The following is a 26,140-nucleotide window of genomic DNA, read 5'->3' as shown; positions in this document are numbered from 1 at the left end:
GAATCCTGCTTTATTTCCTGCTAAATCAAGCAAGGACTTTTTAATCACAGCTGTGTACGACTGGTCATTGGTACCACAGCAGCCAGGAAAGGAAAAGTGGGTCTGCAGAAGCGAAAAGCTTTGCAGAGTCAAACACTCATCAAGGGCCCGAGGTTCATGATGGAGAGAGATGCCACCCTGGTCCCCGGGGACGGGAAGAGTCACCCAGCTGCGTGTATTCACCTCTGCCTGGCTTACAATGAAACACTGCTGGCAAGCATACAATCACATGGAAAAGTACAATCATGGAGGACAAACAGAGGCAAGAGAATGCCTTCAGAGTGGATATCCCGCTAATTAAATAATGCATTGGATATGGAGGGAGATCATCTTTAATTAAGATGAAGAACAGTGAAGCAATCTGGTGGTTTCGTTATTTGAGGTTACATGGAAAATGCATGAAAACACAAACTTGAAAGGAAAACGGTATGGATGTCCACGTCTTGTGGTATGCTGAAGTTCTTGCGCCGATCTTGCGGGAACATTATTCAAAGGAGAGGATGTTTCTATCCATTAAGAACACTGGTGCAGGATGTGAAATTCAAGCTGAAAAATCTGGGTTTGCATCTATCAGATGATCTGTTGTGGTGTCAAAAAGGTCCCCTGAAGGAAGAAAAGAGTTTGAAGAAATCAGTTTAAAAATATAAAAATTTAAGAAATCAGTAATTTGCAAAAAAAAATTATTTTAAAATGATGGAAATTATATATTTGAGTTCTAACTTTAATTTGTGCTGGTGTGTACACAGGCAGTGGCTGCTGAATTCCATTTAGAGTAGAGCTCAATTGGCTAAAGAAAAGCAAATTAAATAGATTTTTTTGAATACAGAATTTGCCAGCAAAGTTTTTCACACAACATATATAGTGCACCCCACTTCAGATGTAAAGCGGTGCATTAGACTTTGGCACAAACTGCACTGCGATGCTCACCCCTTTGAAGTTATGGTTCTGAAAAAGTAAAAAAAGCACCACATGAATCTTAAACCTAGAGTATGTACTTTGGGATCTTCTTTGGAAAAAAACCCCCACCACTCCACAGCAGTCTAAATCATATGGGAGAATATATATTTAAAAAAAAAAGGTGCACAGTATGATTATATCCTATCTTTTTTAAAGCACTTTATGAATGTGCTTTTTCTAAACAGAACAATGAAAGATGGACAGAAGAATTACAACAAGAGTGCTAAGAACACAGGGCAAATAGGAGACACACATCAATCAGCCTGAGAGGCAAATACAACCCAATGAAAAGGGAAGGCTCATACAATTATGCACTGAAAGGATAAAGATTTATATTACAATAAAGGACTTATATTTAAGGTTTCGAAAAGGTGGGGGTTTTTTTGAAGTTTCGTTTTCTTGATATTGTATTTCAAGAGAAAAGGAGACAACCTATATAGAATTGGATCGTTGCTGTTTTCTTATAATCTGTTTCTTTACCAAGAGACTGCTCTCATCTTTTCACAAAGCTGTATCACCCCTGGACCCAAGGACTGGGATGGTAGTGTTTCAGTTTCTTTTAGGGATATCAGAATTCTTTCTCATCTTGAAATTAACCCGTGTGGAGAAACTATACGAACTCTCAACACAGCTGTGGTCCAAAGCATAGGTATAAGGAGGGTTCCCTCATGGTCCTGAGCTGCATATCTCCTTCAAATCCGATTTTCAAGATGAGGATTCAAGAAAAGGGTGTTGCAGCTGGCTCACATTTGTTTCCACATGCAGAACTTATGGGTTATGCCTTCCTTTTTTTAAAATACAAAATCCAGATGCTTCGTGTAAATTGTAGACCAAAATAAGATGAGCCTTTTCGTAATACCAACTTACACAGAAAGACTCTAAAAGCTGCCCCATCTTCATCCTGATAAAGACCCATCTCACACTTTCCAGGTTCCTGTATCACCAAGAAACTAATCAGTCTTTCCACTTAGATCACAGCAATTACCCCTGGAGCTGTCTGATCTGCCTCAGCTCAGGTCTGGACACAGCCTTCAGCTTTTGGTAGGTGCAAAAGCTGGAACTGTGGAAGAGCTGAGCTTTGATAACATTTGTTAGAGACAATTCTTCTACTATTTTCTTGAAATTTATCTGTCAATGCACCAAAGTTCGCAGCAAGTTGAACTGCCACAGTTCTTCCAATTTACTTTAAACACCCTTCAATCAACAGCTTTTAAAGCAAAGGCCCTCTTAGCGCTGAGGGTGATTTTAAAATGGGAGCATGATTTCTGCTCAGAAGTGCTAAAATATAATTGGGAAAAAATACCCTCCTTAGTTTTATGAGGATGTTCCAGCTGCATTTTTTTTACAAGGCTTTTGAGTTCCAAAAGAGGGTTTTGAAAACAAAACACCCCCTGCTCTCCTCAAAGTTGAAGACTTTGCTAATTGTGGACACAGAGGGAGCAGGTTCAAACCCGTCTGTAGGCACCTATACGAATTAACTGCACTGGGAGCCCAGTCCTGCCAGCACCAAAGGAGTGATGCCTCCAAACATGACCTTAGCTGATCTGACCTTCTCTCTGGAAGCAGCCCTCTTCCCACCAATGATGAAGAGAGCTGAGAGCAACCACACTTCTGATTGAGGTGTCTCAAATGAAGAGTCAGCCATAGACTGTGATCCGAAAATGCATAGGTTGAGGCATTTCACCATCACTAGTCCACATATACCCAGATCTTCATAATGTCGCCAGTGTCACAAGCAGGGCTGACTGAGCAGGAAAGACAGATTAAAGGCATCTGAGTTTTCCCTTTTTTTTGGCACCAACACTTACCATGGATTCAAATCATTCACTCTGGGTGCTTTTGCTTCACAAGTTTGTTCAATTCTTGAAGACTAAGAGAGCAACCATCTGATGTCTGTCATAGATCACTTCCGTACCCCAGCTCTTCCCCCCATCCAGTCTCCTGCAAGACCCCACCTCAAGCAATGCAATTCAGTCTGGTTTTATTCCACCAACACACCAGATCATAGAATCCTTTAGGTTGGAAAAGACCCTGAAGATGATCAAGTCCAACCATAAACCTAACACTGCCACTAAACCATGTCCCCAAGTGCTACGTCTACACGTCTTTTAAATACCTCCAGGGATGGTGACTCAACCACTTCCCTGGGCAGCCTGTTCCAGTATTTGATAACCCTTTCGGTGAAGAAGTTTTTCTTAATATCCAACCTAAACGTCCCCTGTCGCAACTTGAGGCTGTGATGTATCTGGTATTAGCTGTCATCTGCAACCGAGGCCCATTGCGCCAGGCACTGTACAAATACACAGAGAGACTCTTTCCCAAAGATTTTTCAAGCTAAACAGAGAAGACAACTGAATAAATCACACAAAGTCTCTCTTTAAAGAATCTGTCAGTAACAACCCTTTATAAAACCAGCTGTACTAAGACAGGGAGAGACCCCTGTAAAAGTTATATTCTACCTCTTTTGCTACAGTCCTTGATAGAAAGTATCTGTATTTTGTCTCTCTATCATAATTACTGTCATTATACTGTCTGTATATCACTTTAAATCATTTGCTTCCAAGAACAGTATGATATTACATGGATACGTACTACAAAGAAGCACTCGCACACATATAATAATGGGTGTGAGTCAACGCTTGGCTTACAGACTGTGAGCATCACCTCCCCCACCAATGCAAATTGCAGTGTGGTTTATTTAGGCGTCCTTCCACAGATAGTACAGAGACGTATACATTGCAAACAAATATTTCAGCTCAAAAACTGCATGCATGGATGCTCAAAGGTGTATGAGCAAGCAGACTGCAATGGTGATCTGCTGTGGAGTGGAAAGGGAGTCATCTTCGCTACCCCAACCGTCTCAGTGCACCCATTTCCATCAATGACGTACAACACGAGTAATAACTACAGAAACTGAGCTCAAAGAAAAGCACAGCAATCCGATAATTCTGTTCCTTAATACGATTAGCAGAGCAATGAAAAGATAACACTACGTCGCATTAGCAACCTTTATTAGTGTCCTCTTGCAATGGAATTGCTTCCCTCCCTGATAAAAGAAACGAACAGGATGTCACTTGGAAGAGACCTTTCAAACCAGAGCTTCCCGCATCTATTATCACAACCGTACCCTGAAATATTATTCAGCGGCTGGCCAAGAAAGCAGCACGGCAGCTCGCAGCCAGCGCGTGCTCCCAGCCCCCACTGGGTCCATGCCAGAACAAGACTATAGCTGCTTGTCCTCCCAACTGCTTCGCTGGTCCTATTCCTTAGTAACTGCACGTGCTCCGACAGTGGGATTTCAACCGACAGTGCTCCACGGCTGGCAGCTGCTGCTCTGGCACACAGCAGCAGTGTGTGAAAGCTCCTTCTCCAGCCCTTACGCAAGACAGATTAGGAAGCCCTTGCACAAGAGGCAGATGCTGCGACGGTACTAGTACTCCCCCGTCCACCCCATAGCCTCCAGGTACCGTACCACGCGCTCAGCAACCCAGTATCAGCCCTGTCCTGTTCTTCACAGCAATAGCATCACTGATCTCCAACCACCCTTTGTTGTTACACCTTAGAAAAATGGTGAAAATGCACCATAATGCATAACCCTATTTGTCTGCTCAAGATCTTCCCTCCTTTTAATTTGGCTTTGGGGATAACAGGCAGCATCTTGGTGAAATTACAGGGGAATGACTCTCTAATGCAGGGAAATGACCATCACCCCAGTCTCTGGCCCCACTGGATTTTCAGAAGATGGCAGCTCAGCTCCTACCGTCAGGGCACCTATTGATGGACTGACTCTTAACGAGAGGGTGTTTCAAATTTCAGTCTCAGCCTGTCTTGATTTCAACACCATATGCAACAGCATGCAAAAAATCTTATTTCCTAGTCCACACAACTGCATAGCTAAGCTGCTGTTTAGCAAGGGTCAGGCTTTTAAGGCAGGGTGGCTGCACTTCAAGAAAAAGTAAACTAACACTTGACTAGCACATAAGTATCTCTGCAATCCTTCTGAGAACCCAAGATATTATTGTTAATGCCTTGGACAACTAAGCAGATGCTACAATACAAATTATTGTGTTTGTCCCTACCAATAACTCCGTTAAGAATTCAAAAAAATTCCCAGAAATACCGGGGATGAGCACAAGTCCCTATCTGGCATAAGAAGGGTAACTTACTGGCCTTATTAGCTTAGCTGCTACCATGAACCTTGAGGTTTTATGAATATGAAATAGAGGGGGAAATTGTAAGATTCTGATGCATTTGTTTTTTAATACAGGCCATTCAAAACTTAAGATAGCTGGGTCCTGTGTGCAATTACCCGACTGTATATGGCACGCCAGGATTATTGAAAACTGCTTCTGTGCCATAAACAAACACACACACACACTGGAAGCTGATAAAAATTTTAATGCATTTTACCTGTTTGTAGTAGAGAAATGTCCGGCTTCTCATCACAGTCAGTTGCCTCTGCTGATTACAAATATAAACAAGAAATCTCATTACTTTTACTGAATATGGGAATGCGATTAAAAAGCTACATACTGTAGAGTGATTTTGCATTTTCTATCTACTTTCCTCAGCTGCAATTTGCTATTGCTCAGTTAAAAACTCGCTGCTTGGAGGGAAAGGTCATATAATAAAAATGCAAACTTAGAAGAGCGTGTTGGGTATTAAAAAGCAGCTGTGCCAGCAATGGGATGGAGTAACACTTGCTCTTTTTAAGGTTTCAGGATATCCGGATGATAAAAGGAGTTGTGATTATTTGATAAAATCATGTAAGAAAAGTCCCCAGCGGTTCTTGGAGGAAGAGCCTCTCAGGCTGGTACTCCACCCTCCAGCAGCTGCTGCCATCATCTGACGCCTACGGGGAAAGGGTGAATACCCCCACTTCTGCACCCAAACTTCCCGTGACCACAGGCAAGCTCATTTGGTGGGGCACAGATTTAGTAGGGCAAAATGTCTTCAAAGACGCAGGTGGGCACCCAGCGTAATTAAAAAAGCATGTAACCACACAGGTACACAGGCAATTACAGTGTATGTATACACACGTGCTTTCAACCCACAGCTTATGCAAGATCATTTGACTTAATTTAGCCCACGGTGAAGGAAGGCTAAAAGCCTAATTTGTTCATCTCTTACTTGCCACAGGCCAAGGGTATGCATAAAGATAGCTAATTTGGCTCAGCAGATGTGCAGTGACTTGTTAGACCGTAGTACCCTGGAGTGTGCACGTGAACCCCGAGTAAGTTATAGGCGTGTAAGAGGAAATCGGTGCCTAACCTACACAAGCCCCATTCAAAACCCTATTACCTTTGCCTTTTGGCACTTCAGCATGATATTTAAGGCCTTTAAAGCAAGATCTTTAAGAGCACTTCAGCAAACTAGGTGTGGTCATAAAGGACTAGCCCATTACACTGTACGCGGTCAGAGTGGTGGACATACATTTACTCACATCCATGCACTACATAATACCCACAGGGATCGAATCTGACCGAGGCTACAGATGCACTGAGCAACTTGGCTCAGCTCCCACTTGAAACTAAGCTAACTGGCCTGGTCATCTTTACCATGGCTCTACACACAAGGATGTTGAGTTGTTGCCTTTATGATGACACTGTAAGAAGAACTAATCTGGTTCGTGATCTATGTTGGTTTCCTAACATAGATCCATCAACCTTGGCTACCCATCCCTGGACCAAGAGGCTGCTCTCTCTCCCACATGCATGGATGTCAGTTTAGTTTTTAGCTGTATGTTCTCTACTCAGTTCTGCAAAATTAATTGAACTAAAGAAAACAGAAACAAACTGAAAACCTTACTACTAAGCAGCTTTCCTCCCACAGAAGGTTTAAATGAAGAGCCCTGACAAGTACATGACACAGACCTGCAAGTGACTCCATGCCTTGAATCGATACCTTTTTCCGCTTTCTGTGACAAGGTGGCACACAGGGCAGAAACAAATTAAGTGCTTGGTACAGCTTACTGTGAAAATCTTGAATTTTGGAAGGAACAGGTAGTTCAGTAAATGGGAAGGTTACCTAGGCTGGTTTGAATCTGGACAGGACTCGCAGCGATGGAAGGACTGGATGTGCCAGGGAGGAGACAGCACGGTGAAACGAGCAGCTAAGAAACAGCCAACAGGATATGCACAGCTTAAAAAAATCTGGAGTGACAGTCTGAGGCCAACTTCTAGCTATGTTATGAAGAACTACATGCACCAAGTGATTCTGCGGCACAGCTACTCAGCATACAAGAGACAAAGCTGTAACTGGCCCCTTGGATTGAAGGGACCCAAGCTACAAAAATGGGGGAAACCAGATCTGAGTGCTGGCACAATGGGCTGGAAAGACTTCCCTCCATCAATACCAGGGTTGGTGCCAACGAGGCTGTCCATGCAAGTGATAGGTTTTCTGGAAATCTCAGCAGCGACTCTTGAAGTAGCTCTAGAGATGTGGTTACCTTTCTGCCCAGCTGCTCTTCTTATACCTGGTTAAAACTGAACTCGGAGGAAGGGAGTAATACAGAAAGAAACAAACGGAGGCTAGGAATTACCTCACTTTCAGAAGATAAGGACTTGAGCCTCCAACTTTGCAGACCCAGCTTTGTTGGTAACAAAGTTACCTGGCCATTTCAATCTGGGGCAAGACTGATAGATGAGGTCCAGGCTCTCCACCAATTGTTTCAGTCCCATTCCTCATGCCAGCACAAACATTTATACGGTCACCAAGGATCAGGTCTAGTTAAAAACTGACAACATCGCCACATGAATGCTTGTGCCAGCATCAGAAAGGGAGCGGGAGCATGGCAGATGCCCGGAGAGCCTACTCACTCTTCTCCGATGCTGCCTGAATTTGTTTTATGAAACTGGATGCGTAACCGCAGCTCCAGGTGAAGTATGACACAAAGGCATGACAAACACCTCGACCTCCTAACATGGATGTAAACCACCAGCTTCTCACATGTCATTCCAAGCAGGAAAGAAGGTTTGCCTTTGCCAACCGCACCCAGAGACTGCCAGCCAAACTTTGTCTTGTGCCAGCTTGCAAGATAGGGCAAGCAGGAATAGATCCTACTGTGGGAATTTGGAGCCTCTTTTCTGTCCTTTGCTTAGACAGAGCTCAGTAGCTTTTGCAAAACTGAGCAACTGGTAGTTGTTTCCTTAGAAATTCCTCCCCCCTTTCCAAAAACTGTTGAGCTTCTGATGTACATGTTTGTCTCTCAAGTGTCCACCTGCTGGTCTGCTCCTTGGACAGAAGTACCTGTATGCTTAGGGCTGGGAAGATGAATGCAGCAGTTACTCATTTTAATATTGCTATCTTTATCTAAGATACTGGCCACAAAAGCACTGTACCACATGTTGGACTTGCATCCCACATCCTTCCTGGCCCTGTGTGTATTGCTAAGCAAAAAATCAACCTGATCTCTCACAACATGTAGATATGGTATCAAAAACACAAACCAGGGAAATCAGAAGGATGAAGAGAAACAGAAAGAAAAAAACCCTCACGCGAAACAATGGAAGCAGCAGTTTGAACAAGGATGTGGGAGAAAAGGCGTATTTACAGAAAAAAGGTAAGCATTTTTTCTTCCTTTGTTCCCACTATTTCACACTGCAACAAGGTAATGTTAATTTTAAACAACAATTCAAGGATGAAGCGTCATGGCATGTAATTTATTTAAATTAGACTTGCCTGAAAAATTTCAGCATGTTTTCTAACATTGCCATATTTTCCTTTTTGGAGTAGGGCAATCAAAAGCTTCCAGGTTATGCACAAGATAATCACTTTGCACTAACAGCTCTTACCCTGTGTACTTCGGGAGTATTACTCATACAGTATCAGTTTTCCTGCCTATGCAATGGACAGCCGCTAGAGAATAATGGCTTACAGGCTCTTCAGAACATAAAAAGGGAGGAAGAACTTACTGAGAGAGATGTGTGGCCCCTGACCTAGTGCTTATTAATGGATGAAGAGTTTAGTAATCAAAAGGCTTGGATGCTATGTCTGGCACAGAGGTGACATGAACAGCGAGTCAGTTCCTTCTGATTTTACCCGTTTTAAGATCTCTATGGTAATGGTCGACTGTCTCCCTCTGTGCTGCCACCGGCAAGGCCACTAGCCACCTACCCCTATCCTCTTTTGCAGAGTGAAAAGACCACGCCGTGGGAAACCCGCCACCGTAAATTACAAGGCAATTTGCATTGTAATTCACGCTGCTTTACGAGAGGAAACCTATGCACATGCCTTTTCCTTTGACTTCTTCCCTTCCAGGGCCACTTTGCATCCCATCCCAGCAGCCAAAAAGGTTCAGCTTCTCTACTGGGAGAAGACAGATCCAGCACTATGAAGCCATGCCCCAGTATGCTGTGCTGTTGGCATGAAATGGGACCAGTAGTCAAGGCTGAACAATATTATCATACTCTTTAATTTTAATTGTAACATCTGTTTGTAACATTAACCTCGCAGTCTTTTCTCCCTTTTGTGACAGCCAACTTGTGAAATTTTGAAAAGACTGAACAAGGCCAATAAAAATTTAATGGCAGTGACAGCTTTAGTCTTAGATCTAACAAATAAAAAAAACTTACCCAAGTCTCAGATCTCAGGCAATAATATAAAAGAACTAAGAAAAAGCCAAAGCAAAATAAATAAATTAAAAAAATAATATTTCCAGCTATGAAAAATATTGTCACTGACTCAGAACTTAAATGAATTTTTATTTGGCTTAGGATAACAACCTTTCAAAATCTACACAGGGGAACTATTTTCTAGAAAGCAGAATTTTTAAGTGTTTTTTTGATTAGCTTTCCAAGTAGGGAGCTTTTCCGTCCCTAATTCTAGGAGATGAGCCAAACATGATAAATAAGGTTGAAGCTGGGCAGCATCTATGATCCAGTGATCATGATTTTATTTAATGTGGAAACACTCAGGAGAGTACACCCTACAGAAAGAGGTATAAAAAGCAGATCCCCACCACTCATTTGCTAGAATTCTCTGAAATTATTAATATCACTGAAAGCTAGAGCAGGATTTACACTATCAGACTGAAATAATGTTTCACAGGATGAAGTGGAGAGGGCTGCTCATGAATGCAGTGTCTTACTGCCTGGTTTGAAATGAAAAACTAATCAGAGAATGTACTAAATGGCTCAGGGGAAGGCAAGCAGGATGGAAAGCCTGCCCCTCCTCTCTTAAACACTTCTGTTGTTAAAATTTAGCCCAACTCAGTGGTGACTAAAAAGTTGTCTTGTAGCTTTTGTAAAATAAATGGATCACCTTAAGCTTTCTCCATATAAAGCCTGCACATTATGACAAAACCAGAAACCAATGTAGATAAATCAGTGCGATCAGGCAGCAGGGAGACACGTTGGCTCACAATGTCTCAGCTGAATTTAGCTTAACACTGGCTCAGATTTGTTCTTTGGGCACCTTAGTCTCTACCCACAAACTTAGCCAGCATGTTTCAGTGAGCAAGTGGAGACAAAACTAAAAGAGAATGACCTGGGAGCATGGACATGAGTACACTTGCTTGGGAGGGCTCAGCCTCTGCTCCCCTGGCCACACACAGACTCGAAGAGCGGTAAGTCCCACACCTCAGTGGCTGTGATTCCTGTAGTTTTCAGATTCTTAAAAGCTAAGTTTTGCAACATGGAGTCCTGGGACACCTTCTCCCCATAGCAGATCAAACCTCCCTCCATGCCTGCCCTCCCCTCCCATTTTGGTCTCTGTTAAGTTACACACAGCTTTAACAATTTTGGTATGGCTTCACAGTGAATAGTTAAAATGTGCATAGTTCCCACACAACTAGTTTTATATCAGGATAAAGCTGCTGAGGGCTGTGAGACTATGCTAGCAAACATTGCAACATCCTTCCCTCAGTCCTACAGACCTCCCCAGGCACCAGCCACCGTTGGAAACAAAACATGGGACTAGATGGATGCGTCACCTCATCAGCTCTACACCTCTCCTATCAGAAGCTCATGGTTGTAACACAGAAGTACTAAAAAAACTTATTTCAACAAGATGAAGATGTTATCGCAACCAGCTGTACGCTCCTGCCTCCCTGCTGCTATCTCCTGCTTTGCTGTCACAAAGGTGGTGGAGACTTCTCATGTGCTTCAGTGCAAGGTCAGGTTGGGTTAGCTTAAGCCACCAGTGGAGTTGGTAGTGGACAGTAAGGTGCAGATGGCCACAGTGGTGTGTTCAATCACTCCTCTAGATCAAAAAGAGCATGCCTCCCTGTGGCCTCATGTCAGAGAGAAACCGGTACACTTCAGGGAATGGCCAGTAAACTAAACAACACAAAAAAGAGCTTTTCTACCAGTCTAGGTACTGTGTACTTTTTTTCAGCAAACAAATCTGAGGGGCTGATAGGTACATTGCTGCTTGCTACTCATCCACATACCGGTTAACAAGTTACCTTCCCTCTGCAGGCAGAGACAGCTATCAGAGCCTATCTTACTCAGTCACACTATATTCAGCTTCACTTATTTTTCTTCACAGCCTTGCTGGCTTAGAGACAATATCCTCTGCTTAGATTCTCCCATCCTGAGAAAGGCCCAGAGATGGAGGTGGCCCCATTTGAAAGGCAAGAGCTGAACGTCATTGTCATTTTAATTAATATCCTGCAGAGGCACGAAGAAAAGCAAATAAAAAGGGATGAAAGAAAATAAAAATCAAAACAAAATTAGGTCAATCCTCTTTCCCAAGGGATCTTCTGCAGACAGCCCATGGACCCTCTGCTCCCCACATCCCACACTGCACTCTTCACCTTATCGAAGCCTGGCATCCCACTTCCACCCTCCTGTCCTGGCGGGGGAGAGGCAGCCTTGGAAGGGGCAGAAAGCAGTCCTGTTGTACAACACCAGTAATCTGACACTGTCTTTAACAAGATTATTTTGTATCCCTCTCTCCTCCCTCCCCCCATACGCACAAGAAACCCTTTTTAAGTCTAGTGCTGGTTTGCTTCTCTACTCAGGGAAGCTTATGCTACTAAATAATCTGCACTTTTTTTCTCCCCTCATGTTATTTCTGTCTCTGGGTGTTTCTCATTTTCCTCTATCTTACGCTTTTCCCTCCTGGCATAAATAACATTGCGGAGAATGATTTCAGATGCCAGTCTAAGTCTCTGCTTCAGAGACACAGCTTTGGACAGAAAACGTTGGCTCTCTGAGACAGGGAGCTGGAGAGATTGTTTCCTGTGGTCTCGCTCACCACCCTACCCCCCCTGCCCCGTAGCCACAGGGACCACCAGCAACCCCTGCGGAGCCATTAGGTTTCCCATCCCATCAACCCACCGATGCTAACAGGCACTTAATTGTGCTGATGAGCAGAAAGGAAAAGGGGAAAAGGCAGGCAGCTAAATACGATAACAGTGAAGGACCGTGTTTAAGGACGCTGGCACAAGTGATGTGCTTCAGACAACAGTGTCAGATGCTCCGAGGGAGTGATGGACAAGAAATACGACCGTGAGAGAGCCTTAAGAAAACACTAGGATGACGAAGAGTAAGTGAAGCCTTGTATGAAGAAAGCCCCTTGTAGGCTAGGAGGAATGAAGATAGGAAGGAGACTAGTTAAGGCTTACAGAGTAATTACATGTCTCTTAATCAGTGATATTGCTTTCCCATGAATTCTACTGGGGATTTCGAGACTGCACGTTGCCGTTCGTCGCTGGAGCTGAGAGCTCACCAGCTGCATGCTGTCTGGGTGAAAGCTTTGTGCTGGGCCTTCACCACAGGCTGGTCCCTGCCCCAAGCATGCAGGTTAGTCCAGCCCAAGTTGAGCAGCTTTGCTGCATTAACTTTGCTACAGTACCTGTACTGCTGGCAAGCTCCCACCCATGTATTGGAGAACCTTGCCGGCACAACCAGGGTGGGTGGTATTTTTCTTTTGCTACAGTGATGCTGCTTCTTTCACAAAATGTGAGAAAATTCATCTATCCTTCCAGACACATATAGTTTAGAGGGGAAGGTCATTTGGGTTATGTCTTAACAGCACAGTGAGTGGCTTGTCAGACAAATAACACAGAATTAAAAAACTTCTACCTGCAACCCTGGATGGATCAGCTAGTTTAGGATTCAGATTTCATCAAACACAGGGAAGAAGAGTTTGGGTGCAAATGGAAAGGGGTTAAAGACAACATAAGGAAACACTGTACTTCACACAGAAGCCTGCTAAAATCTTAGAGGTCTAATTTTCATAGTGTGAACATGTACAACTCTACAGTCAACAAGAAAAACACTTCTGTGGACACAAAGGCTCTAAGTTTTTAATCTTAGGCTCACATGTTGTTCCTTATATTTTTATACATACCTGAGCCTCTTTTTAATCGTCTTCTTGCAAGTTTAATTTGATCCTGAAGAATCTGGACCCAGTCCCTAGGACCAGGAAGTTTATCCACATGGTTAGCAGTGCAGTATTTTTCTGTAAAGACTGAAATAAAAAGATACCATCTTTTTGAAATGTGCCACCAGAATGGAGAAAATGAGACTGGAGAGGATTATAAACAAAATATATCAAATTATCCACTTATCAAAAAGCATTTAAATGGCCAAATCTAGGATTGTGAGAACAGAGTCCAACTCAGTGTTTCACAAGTTTATCATTCAGAAGTCATTTGTGTGTATAAATATCACAGCGATACCATGGTTACTACTTATAAAAGCCTATCCCAGAGAAACCGTCTACACCTGACGTCTTCCATTCATGAATTTCACACAAAAGCATCACAGAAAAATAATAGTGTACTTTGAACTCAGTCTCCAGATGTGGCAGGAACTCATAAATGCTGCCTTCCATACAGTACAAGTAGAGAGCTGAAGATCTGGTCATTTGGTGGCCTCTTGGTCAGGATCCTAAGGCCGCAGGCAAACTGATGAAAGATAGAAGTCCTACTACTGCGGAAATCTCTACAGTTCTCATACTGCCAAACCAGATGGAATAGAATTTTTATAAAGCTACTAAAAAAAAAAAAGGCATTATTGAAAAAAACAAAGTATCCCACAGGTCCAATTTTATGTTTTATAAAAATGGTACATTATCTTTAATTCCATATTTACAGCAAACCTAGCAATGTTATACCAAAAATACAAAACTATATAAAGAAGTGAAACTGATGCAATTGATTTTCATCATGCATCTGAGAGGTGTGCAAAAAATAAACAAGAGCAGAAACAGAAAAAATATTATTACTGTTAGTATTGCTATTGTAGTCTTGGTCAGAGGTCTCGGAGCCCAGTGTCCAATTATGACTGGCAAACAAAGAGAGAAAACAGGTCCCAGCTCAAGGAATTTGCAAACCTTGACAATAAACGTCACACAAATGAGATGAGAAAGCATGCAACAAAAAAATGACAATTTCAGTATTTTTATACACACACTTTTGAAATAGTGCTAGCTGGTAAGTATAAGGGGACTGGAAAGTAATCCCACCCTCCCAACTCTTTCCGTGTTAACAACTTCACAGAACCATTGCATGAAAGGCATTAGCAATACTGTAGTCTGATCAGCAAGGATGTCAGACGAACTCTGAGGGCTTCCCAGAGGAGTCAATACAGCCCCACATATTGCCAGTGTCCCGTTTGCAACAATTATGGTCTCTCTGAAGGTAGAAATAATCTTTCCCTTCTGAATCCACATGATATACATCCATACCTGACACGATGGGAACCTGATCAATGACTAAAGACTCCTGCTTACTTCAAACATGCAACTGCAGTTCCTGCTTGTGACCAGGGCCTGGGGACAACCTGTGACACTAGGCTGTACCCAGGCCACCCGCTGCAGGTGCCTACCGTGGGAATTACGACTACTGCCTGCTGTTGCCTGCATAGGAAGCCAGGGTCTGGCAGCCTTGTAGGGCCAATATGTTAACTTGCTTCTCGTCTCTAACTTGCTTGTTCTTCTCTTGAATGAAAGTCCAAATAGCTTTCATTGCTCAATGTGTGATTAGGGCAAAAAATGTGGGCAAAAAGGAATGGGAGTGCAATAGGAAGGAGGCAGGAGAAGCAGGACCTCCCCTTTCTACCTGAAAGCTGTATGGTGCTAACAACCCCTCTATCGTAGAATCATAGACTGGTTTGAGTTGAAAGGGACTTTTAAAGTTCATCTAGTCCAAAGCCCCTGCCATGGGCAGGGACACCTTCCACTAGAGCAGGTTGCTCAAAGCCCCATCCGACCTGGCCTTGAACACTTCCAATGATGGGGCATCCACAGCTTCTCTGGGCACCTGTTCCAGTGTCTCATCACCCTCACCATAAAAAAAAAAAAAAAAAAAGTCTTCCTCATGTCCAATCTAAACCTACACTCTTTCAGTTTAAAACTGCTTTCCCTTGTCCTGTCACTACAGGCTTTGGTAAAATGTCTCGCCATCTTTCTTATAAGCCCCCTTAGGTACTGAAAGGCCACAATAAGGTCTCCCCGGAGCCTTCTCTTCTCCAGGCTGAACAACCCCAACTCTCTCAGCCTGTCCTCATAGCAGAGGTGCTCCAGTCCTCTGATCATTCTTGTGGGCCTCCTCTGGACCCGCTCCAACAGGTCCATGTCTTTCTGTGCTGAGGACCCCAGAGCTGGACACAGTATTGCAGGGGGGTCTCACCAGAGCGGAGCAGAGGGGCAGAATCACCTCCCTTGACCTGCTGGCCATGCTGCTTTTGATGCAGCCCAGGACACGATTGGCTTTCTGGGCTGTGAGCACACATTGTTGGCTCGTGTCCAGCTTTTCATCCACCAGTATTCACAAGTCCTTCTCCACAGGGCTGCTCTCAATCCCTTCATCCATCAGCCTGTACTGATACTATGGATTGCCCTGACCCATGTGCAGGACCTTGCACTTGGCCGTCTTGAACTTCATGAGGTTCGCATGGATCCACTCCTCAAGCCTGCCACAGTCCCTCTGGATGGCATCCCTTCCCTCCAGCATGTCGACCGCACCACACAGCTTGGTGTCATCCAGTATCTAAAGGGGGCCCACAAGAAAGCTGGAGAGGGACTTTTTACAAGGGCATGTAGTGATAGGACAACGGGTAATCACTGTGAGGACGGTGAAGCACTGGAAGAGGTTGCCCAGAGAAGCTGTGGATGCCCCGTCCCTGCAAGTGTTCAAGGCCAGGTTGGATGGGGCTCTGAGCAACGTGGTCTGGTGGAAGGTGTCCCTACTCGTGGCAGGGAGGGTGGAACTAGATGATCTTTGAAGGTCTCTTCCAACCCAAACCATTCTATGAGTCTATGACCTGCAAACTTGGTGAGGGTGCTCTCAATCCCACTATCTACGTCATTGATGAGGATATTAAATAGTATTGGTCCCAGTATGGATCCCTGAAGGACACATCACACTTCTGAACACAGCTCATTGACTTCTGCAGGGAAGGACTTCACTGGCTGGATTTCTAGTCAACGACATAAAAGGAAAAATAACAGCTTCTGATTTGTTTTTTTATCATCTTTTTTCCCTCAGTTCTGAGTGAAAGACTGATGCAACTCACAAGTGAAACTGATTGCCCAGGAGAAACACTGCAACTGACTCAACAAGTGCCACTGAATACTCGAAGTCAAAAGAGAGAATTTCTCCCCAGCTAATCATCCCGTTGCAGAATCATTAAATTACTTGTAAGGACGACAGTTAAAATGTTTTCAGACACCAAGAGCAATTTTCAAGCAAACAGTCCCTCCTTTAAGTTCTCTGCTCATTTTTGTATGAATGTAGCCTTCTCTCCACTTTTGTATCTCTGTCATGGAAAAGGACTAAAAGTGCCACTAAAGGATATCTGGGCACGTGGTAAAGGAATGTCCTAATAATAATAATGCAAACAACATGATGTTGTTCTTGTGGAGATTTCATACTGGCTCAGTTATTTCTTGGAATAAATGAAACAACAGTGTCTGATAGCCCAGCTCTTTGGAGGGAAGAAGGGTGCTATTGGAGCCAGGCTGAGTAAAGATCCACAGGATGTCAGCTCTTGGCATCTTATTCCATCACAGCTTTTAGGGACGGGCTCCGCTACCAGGGATCAGGCACTAGCATTTGGGCAATACTGTAAAAGCCAATAAAGATCTCTGTTATTACAGTGGTACATACTAGTACCATTACAGATGAAATTTATCTGTTGGAACTACAACTCCCCCCCTTTCTTCTCCCAAACTCAAGGGAAGAGGTTAAATCAAGCCTAAGAATTTGCTACTGAGAAACACTGCTCTCTGCAGTGGGTGACAACTGCCGTTTTAATAGTGCTGCTGCATCTACTGAAAAACATTTCTTTTATCACAGTGCTGCTCAAATTAAGAGGTTGTTTTTCGTTTTTTTTTTTAAGTAATTTTGAACTCCTTTTTCTTCCATTTAACTTATTTATTAAAGCTTTTAAGGAAGAATGGGATACAGATAGAGTGAATTCAACTACAGATTTTTGCAGATTACTGAGCTCAAGAAAGGAGGGTATAAAAAAGTGTTTGTGATTTAAATCTAATTATAAGCATAACTGTAAGAAAGTCTGCCAGCAACTCTGTAAGATGTATTAGGACTATGACATAGCCACAACATATACTTCATTGCAGGATTGCACAGGTTGAAAGGGTCCTCTGGAGGTCTCCATGCCCAGCCTACTGCTCAAAGCATGGCCAACTAGATCATGATGCTCTGGACTGTGACCAGTCAAGTTTTGAGTATTTCCAGGGATGGAGATCCTGCAGCCTCTCTAAGCTGTTATTCCACTGTTCAACCATTCTCATGTTGAAAAAGCTTTTCCCTATATCACATTGAAATTTTCCATGTGTCCGATGCCTCTTGTGCCTATGGGAAGAGTCTGAGTCCATCTTCTCTACACCATCCCATTAGGTAGTTCTGGACAGCAATAAGGTTTCTCCTGAATCGTCTTCTCTCCCGTTCTCTCAGCCTCTCTTCATATGTCACTTCACATACATACTTACCTGCTTCAGTACCATAAGTCTTGGTGGCCCTCCATTGCACTCAAGCCAGTATGTCAATGTCTTTCTTGCATGGGGAGAGGGGGGCAAAAGTGGACACAGAGGTGGTTGCAAAATGTTCCCCTGCCCCCTTTTGTTGCCAGTGGACTTACAGAAGCTCTTCTCATTGCCTCATGTCTCTTAGGTTAGCAATCTGTACCTCAAGATGAGTCACAGCCTCTAAAGTAAGCTCTACTTTGCAACACAGCCTGTCTTTTGGTAACTTGGGTATTTTCCCTACTAGATCAGATTTCAAAATAATAGAATCCAGTTCAGAATCTCTGGCTTAATACCACCTCTTTATATGTTGCAATCACAGAGTTTGAAGGTACACGTGTTCTTCTGGAAGCTAGAAAGCAGTGATCGCTAAGAAAAACCACCCAGCACAGGATCCTCACATTGACTAAGAAATCTGCTCCCACAAGAGAAGGACCACCACTGTTCTTAGGAGCATTAAACTCATCTCAGTCCCAGTATTACCTCCCTCCATCTCTCCTCAATCCAGCTACCAACTACTAAACTATTTACAGAGCAGACACAGTCAGATGAAGTGCGAGCCTCAGAATTTTGATTGAAGAGGATCAGTTACGCTGTCATTGTGTTTTCAAGATTTCTTTGCATCTCTGATATCCGGAAAAAAAAATAATTATCTTACACGAACATTGAGTTTCTAACCTTAGAGCCTGACTTCAGAAATTGGGATCATTGGCTTAAAATTAACACAAGCTGTCCCCGTAGAAGCTATTTTTAACAACTGAATGAAAGGGAATAGAAATAAGACTGCATATTTTAATAGACCTAACACACGTCAGAAATTCTAATCCCCTTACACTCTCCTTCGCTGAGAATAGGTTATAATTACACATATGAAAGAAAGCAAAAAACATACCTTTTATTGCACCCACAATATTTTGGTCTAGTCCTTTCCGGTTGTCATTGAGCCCTCTTTTCCTTTTGCCATTTGGTAAAGAGTTAGCCAAAGTCTTGTCATCAAAAAATGCACAGACCAGCTTCCTAAAAAGCAGACTTCCTGAGCGAGTATAGTTTGATAATATAGAGTCCAGCTGAGATTTCGGCATGAAGACGTCAAAGCCTTCTGCAAGTTGCACTTCTGGCTACCAAAAGAATACAAATGTTTTAATTAAATGAGCATTCAAAGACACTACTTTACTTCAATCATGCATCTGGTGAGACTACAATCACTTAATCAAACCGTGAGCCTTTTCCCAGTTATTCAGTACCACAGCAGCCTACTTCATTGAAATCAAACCCCATCAGTGAATAAGCACCTTAAAAGGCAAATCAAATAATCATACTCATGTCTAGCCACTGTAATAGTTAACAATTACTGACATTATTTCTAGGTGTACAGCTAACAAAAAGAAAAGAGATACCTTTCAATATTGGATAATAATGACAAACTAGAGGATCATCCCAGAGCAACACTCCTATGTGATGCTTTTTGGACATTTATCTAACCATTTTATGGACTTGTTTCACTGCCAAATTATGTGAACAAGCATGCTGTTGGGCAGCCAGGCATTTCCAAGAAGCACAAATGCAGGGCTACCGGTCCATTCCATGTGTTTTCCCAAGAGGGCTTCCAGCGCAGATATGGCCCATATGAGTAGAAGTAGATGATGAGTTTGAGGTTACCCTTGGAGCCAGTGCTTGCTGATCATTTCTCCCTTCTTTTCATATTCCCAAAATGCATCCTTAGAAGAGGATGATGTTAGACAGACACCTTGTTTCAGCACAAAAAACCTCAGTGGTAAATCACAGGGATTTATGCGACTGCTAGAAAGTGAGATGGAGGGGAAGAGAAGAAAACAAAATTATCCTGCATTTCGCAAGAGTCTTGTCTCAAGTACCTTGTGGGCCAAAGCAGAAAAAGGCCTTCAAGGAAGTCCCCTTACTAAGAGTCTTTTTGCTGTCCCTATCTGTACATATCAGAAATTACACAAATAATATTTGCAGTATCTTCTTCTGTGACTACCACACAGTGCTTACACAAGATGTCTGTATGGAATAATTATATACCTAGAATGAAGATACATCATGAATAAACTAAAAATTTTAAGATATTATCTGATAGTTGGCAAGGGTGGGGGGAAATCAGTGGTCATGATGTGAGAAAATAAGCTAACATTACAGCCTTGCTCCTAATAACTTGCTCTTTTTTTCCCCCTACATGAAAACATATCCACCAGTGATGGTGCATTTTCAAAGATGTTTACAGAGCAAGAGCAAATGCCATCTCCCATCAAATCACCTCCAAACATCTTGAATCTAGACAGAAGAAAGGGCTGCCAATCTCAGAAGAATTTGGCTGTGTAACTCTTTTCCCATGGATTTTTAAAAATCAGTATCAAGAGAGTTACAGCAAGCAGAATATTTTCAAAGCATATACTATCATTGGATATGCATGTGTATTGTGTGATAAAACTGAAGATTACAATGCTTTGGGAACCCAGGACGAAGAATCTTAAAATATGCAGATAGTAATTAAAAAAAAATAAAAATCTAAAAAGCATGTAAGTTTCTCAGATTGTTCTGGATGAAAAGTTGTTTTTTACCTTGAGAACTTTCAAAATGCTGGATCCAGCAAAACAGTCAGAGTTATTTCATTTGACAACATTCTGAAGCAGGTGGGTTTTTAATATGTTACTTCTAAACTTTCTGGTGACAGAGAAGATTTTCAAGAGTAAATAAACGTGGGCCAAGTTTACAACTTGGAAAAAATTCTACTTTGTGTTAACCAAAAACCAGAACGTAGTTGTCATGGTGATGAAGGCATCCTGTCCTATTCTCTTACTTGGGTCTTGAGTCTTATGATAGCAATCTAAGATGACCTCAATGATACCAGACACCTAGGGCAGACAAATCATCTTCACTAATACAGCTGTAAAATACATTTCAAACCCTACCAGTGCACTAGCGTGGAGGAGTCAATATTATTTTAGTTTTGACTATTTTATTCTTAATATAGGAATCAATTTGTATATCAGTAAAATAATTTGAAGGCAAAAAGCTGATTTATTGCTTTCCTTTAGTAGTAAACTATTCTTCAATCAAAGACAATCAGTACCTAATTGAACTTTATGATCACTTTGAATGCAACTTCTGAAAAGGAAATGCATTTGTTAGTAGATAATGATCATGGCATAAGGAACAGGTGGGTAAACTACTCGTGTACAATAAAATAAATAAGACCTGAATGCCAAAGGCTTTTGCTGTGCTAAAATTAACAGGCGGTGAATTAGATTTAATCCTAGACATTTCAGTAGGTTGTACTATGTAGATTAGAAATGATTAGGTTATAAATGAAATATTGTAACAGTAAAACAAACACAAAAAGTTTAACTAAGAGTAACAGAACATTACATTTCATGGGCCAGATTAAGAGTTGGTCTCACAAAGACTTTTTCCGCCTCCATAAGTAGCAGTATTTCATCTCAGCAAATCTGAACTAATTGCACTGGTTTCAGTAGCCCCAATTTTATACACATTAAACTGAGTTTTTTCTTAAAGTTCAATAAATGTTGGCAAAATAACAGCGGTGGCAGTCCTGGCATATGACACAGCACCCGCTACAGACAACTCGTGCAATATTCTCAAGGGAACATTTATTTATGGTGCTGCGTAAAATGTCTTTCATTTTTTTCAGGCACTCAGATACACTAGAGATGCTTATGAATAAATAGAAAAAGATAATACCGCCATTCATTCTGACAGAAATTACTTTCTTTAGCCTTCTTAAAATGTTTAAGGTCACATTTTATTTCCGCTGTTAAATATATCTGTTTTCAGAACTCAACTGTTTTCTTTCCAAAGACAAAACAAAATCAATTTGTTTGTCTCGAGGTTCTGGCTCTGTAAATTTAGTCAAACAACTACGGTGGCAAGCAGGGGCCAAAGCATGGGATGGCAGATGAGGACCTGATTTATAAGACACATGTTTTCTCTTCTTTTTTTTCTTAGGTCAAATTGGCACAAAGAATTGTGTCCAGCGATGGAACACATTCATAAAGCCAAATTAAATTCCATTGCAAGTAAAAAAAGGTTTTCAAAACCAGAAAAGAGTGCCACAAGCAAAGAAAAATGATAAGCACAAATTGTGTACTGGAGATAAATTACCAGTCCCTCCCCAAACCATTCCCTCAAACATTATTAAGCATAATACTACAAAAGGAAAGCCTTTGAAAAAAGCATCAAACTAGTTACTCTGTATCACTACACTGACTCTGTAGCATGAGACTGCAATCTAATTAGTGGTGTGGCTTGCATCTATACAACTGAATTATCATGACTGCTCTTTTTTATTATTAGTTCCCACTTCCAGAAAGGTAGAATATTATCTGCTGCATTGTTTTCATTTACGCTTATTGATACTGAATTTAATTATGTTTTTCTAGCTAATAGTACTTAGGAAATTGGAAACTGCCTGCTCAAAATTAAAAATATATTAGAGAAATTAATGATCAGTTTACTCATCAGTGAACTGGTTCAGATGACATCTACTTGGTCATTAAACAAAGCCAATCAGCCACCAGATACATGAAATTTCTATCAACGCATACACGTTACATGAATGAAGAAAATACACTTATTGCAATTTTACATGTGAAAAGTACGTATTTTTAGAGTGGCAAATTTTGGCCCCTTTAGTCACACTGACATCATCAACAGCATCAAGGCCCTCATCCAGCAACCACAGTGATGAAGACCAAACAACCCGATACAGCAAACACTGAGGTATGACCTTTGTAGAGGTAAGGAGTCCCCTGAAGCCAGAGGGACCAGCCAGGCATGAAACACACCACATTAATACACCTTGGCAGGATAAGGGTATACGTGTGAACTACATGCGCTCATCAGCAAATGACAGGGTTGTGAATGCTTTATACACGCAGCACTTTTCACAGCTCCTGATCTCACGGTGGCTCTTGGCAACAGGAGAGATGAACAAATTTCCACTGCAAGCTCAAACAACAGGCAGCCTTGAACTCAAGGGAGAACTACACGCTCATTAAAGTTGAAAAGACAGACCCACAACTTTGTAATCAGCACACACTCAGTTGAAAAAAACCAACCCAAAACTTTGTAATCAGCACTCCCCACATCTCACCCTACTGTCTCCATTCAACCCTACCCAAGATTTGCTTGTTTATTCCAACAAGAAGTGGGAACACATGTCAACCTGACTTGAGTACTGATTCTCCCAAATGAGTTAGTGCTTTAAAATCCTGTGATACCACATATTAAAATATTAACTTACATCTGATGAAGCCGATTCAAGGATAATTCCAAATCCTGAAACAGGGGTTTCTGGTTTTAGGGAGGGTTCAACTGCTTGCAGACTCAATCGTTCCGAGTTTGCTGATAGCTTCTTTTCATTCTCTGCGGAGTTGGGTTTCTTATTCACGGTAATTGGTTCAACAGTTTTGAGGGGCAGTTTTTTCTTTTTATTTCTCTTTCTTGATATTGTTGACTTTTGCGCACAAATCAGAGGAACAGGAGGCTGCTGTCTGTTTTGAGTCCCAACTGAATGAAAGAAAGTAATGAATTAAATTTATAGATGAAAAGCACATGCATAACCACACAGATGCACCATTAAACTACCAACATACTGAACTTATCTTGTGGATAAGTGGCACGGTTTTCAGGGCTGTTTCTGCATGTGAAACAGTTACGTTTTATCACCTTTGCATAATTTTCCAATCTGTACAACGGCAATAATGACACTGAGCTCCACTATGAGGTTTTTCAAGACATACTGATGAATAGCGTTTTAGGAAAATTATGAATACGTGGTTCTTTTTCCTCATGACCACTAGATGGTTGGTGACACGAAGGACTTAAGCAATGATTAATTTGTATACCCTCTTGAATGACTGAGAATGTCACTGTCTTTGAGCATCTTTTCCTGATAAAGTAAGATAATACAAGTGCTAATGCAATTACAGTTATTTTTATGAATGTAGTCACCAAGTTAATCAGCTCGGCAAGAACATTTCAAGTACCATTATGTCAAGAATGAGTGAAAACACGATTCAATAGTTTAATTTCTGGGAAAAAAGTAACCCAAAGTTGCATCAGTTTGTTTTGCTCATACACAGAAACTGACAGTTCATGTGTTACCTCTGAAATCTAAGAGATCTTATTTTATATTTATCAATATTTTGCATTTTCCAGTATCCACATTCATTTGTATAAATTAAGGCACCAATGCTGAACCTGTAGCAATGTGAGCAAGTCCTCCAGCAGAATGCTATGCAGATACAATTATATGTCGGGATGAATCAGTAAGGTCAAGGTCAAAAAAATAAAGCCAAAAGTGCTACACATGCAAATCAAACTCATTCGAGCTACGAGTGAACTACAAATAGTCCTCATCTACAAAGCTTGAGGAAAAAAAACAAACCTTGGAATACTGTTTATTAAAAGACGTCTGGGATATTTCATTTCTGGCAAGGATTTACAAGACTCTAATTTGTAGTTTATCATTTAGACAGAAGGGTGCTTGAATACTAAAATAAGTTATTACACTTTCACTTACATGTTTGCATTTTAACTTTTTTCTTTTAGCAAGAAAAATGCCAAATGATTTTTTTTCTCTGCAAAGCCATCATTTCATGCCTACCAGAAAATACGAACTATTCCCAGTGAATCAAAAGATTCACTAATTAACAAGGTACTTATCCTGTAGATACATAATAAATAAAGGTTCCTGCTATTGAGGGGCCAGCTCTCCTGGCATAAATGCCAGTTCTGTACCTCTCACCCACAAGCCATTTTTAATCATGCACATAATTTCAATGAAATCAGTACAACTGCGTAAAGAACTCCCTGTCCCAGCAAAGATTGTAAACCTGGGCCTTTGTGTGCTTCTTTGTAAATCGACAACTTTTAGAAAAGCATTTTTATGTGTATCAACTGATATTAGAAAACCTGTCTGATCCTTCCCGTTGCTCACTCAAGCATTATACGCCATGAAGACAAGGAGTTTAGTCAGCCCTTCACTCCACCCATATTTCAGTTAATTACTCAACACTGCCTTTTCTTACAGAGGTCTTATTCAGCTGCTCTAAGAGAAAAAACTCCATGGCTCCACTCCCCATCACTCACACTGGATGGGCAACTCAACTGACAAAATCTCCAACATCTCCAACTCATAAGTATTAATGCTAATTTTTAGGAAGCACGGAGGCTGCAGCTTCACAGCAGCCTACGATGACCTACCTAACTCCTAGCTGCCATGGTCTCATTATCCTGCTGGCTCTAGTGCTCTTCTGGCTCTGCACTGTTCTGTTTCAGCTCCTAGCCTAGCAGAACACTAGACTCAATAGCTTTCCCCAACGAACAGATTATTGCTGGTTCAGCCAGTAGAAAGAACTGGTAAACCAGCCTGAAGAAGGATGGAAGCCACAACAGGCAGTGTCTAGCTCAGTTGAGGCTACCATGGAGCTGTAACTTGAAAGATATTTGAATGAACTGTTCTACAATAACTTTAAAGTGGCCTTCCAATTTTTTTTTTTACCCCTAAGATTAGTGAATTGGTAAGCAGGTAATAGGTAAAGTAGCATTTTCCACCTCTGAATGAATGCTTGAAAACAAACTGGGGGTGGTTATGGCATATTGATCTACCCACCCAGCTCCCATTACTAAAGTACCTAATCACATTAGATTTTTTTTTAAATTTAGCCTTAAAGGATTCCTACAAGATAATATCCCATGTTACAGGTAAGGATCTGAGAAGTAGGAATTACATTTCCAAGAAGCCTGTGAAAATTTGACTTTGAACGATGTGTCAAGAGCAGGAAACAGTCCAGGTTTTCCTGAGTCTCCACGCAGATTTCTGTCTTACTAGACCACTCCTCCTAACAAGAAGATCATAGAATCATAGAAGAGCTTGGGTTGGAAGGGACCTCCAAAGACTATCTACTCCAATCCCCCTGCAACAAGCATGACTAGATGCTTGTCATGGATACGCATGTATGGGACCGGTCATTGTACCTGCTTGAATCTGCATCAATTTTCGCATGGTCTTGAGCTCTTGAAGAATAGCCTGTAGGGTTGACTGGCAATTACACGTACAGCAGTTTGGTCCAATTGATGAATTCACCATTGGGATTTCTCCTGAAAGAGAGAGGAACGAAACAGAGTAGAGACAATGTAACCCACACGAAAACACCCAAACAAC

At 41.8% G+C, this 26,140-nt stretch overlaps 1 protein-coding gene across 3 annotated transcripts in view; it reads right to left on the bottom strand.

The window, feature by feature from the left end:
- Positions 1 to 207: 207 nt before the first annotated feature.
- The window catches only part of BEND7 (BEN domain containing 7), a 47,617-nt gene continuing 21,684 nt past the window's right edge, over positions 208 to 26,140 (bottom strand). The window contains exons 4-9 of one of the 3 annotated variants that reach the window (XM_010580963.1): positions 25,954 to 26,076; positions 23,216 to 23,481; positions 18,827 to 19,052; positions 13,294 to 13,413; positions 5,404 to 5,457; positions 208 to 639 (exon numbers count right to left, since the gene is read on the bottom strand). In XM_010580963.1, coding sequence (XP_010579265.1) covers positions 581 to 639; positions 5,404 to 5,457; positions 13,294 to 13,413; positions 18,827 to 19,052; positions 23,216 to 23,481; positions 25,954 to 26,076 — 848 coding nt within the window. In that variant the 3' untranslated portion in view covers positions 208 to 580. Of the gene's footprint in view, positions 640 to 5,403; positions 5,458 to 13,290; positions 13,414 to 18,486; positions 18,561 to 18,826; positions 19,053 to 23,215; positions 23,482 to 25,953; positions 26,077 to 26,140 lie in introns of those variants that run through there. The other 2 variants (XM_010580964.1, XM_010580965.1) reach the window with 2 other exon arrangements.

Source organism: Haliaeetus leucocephalus, unplaced genomic scaffold (assembly GCF_000737465.1).
Source record: "Haliaeetus leucocephalus isolate CR32 unplaced genomic scaffold, Haliaeetus_leucocephalus-4.0 Scaffold751, whole genome shotgun sequence".
NCBI classification, from domain to species: domain Eukaryota; kingdom Metazoa; phylum Chordata; class Aves; order Accipitriformes; family Accipitridae; genus Haliaeetus; species Haliaeetus leucocephalus.
This window is presented reverse-complemented; position numbering and strand designations above follow the sequence as displayed.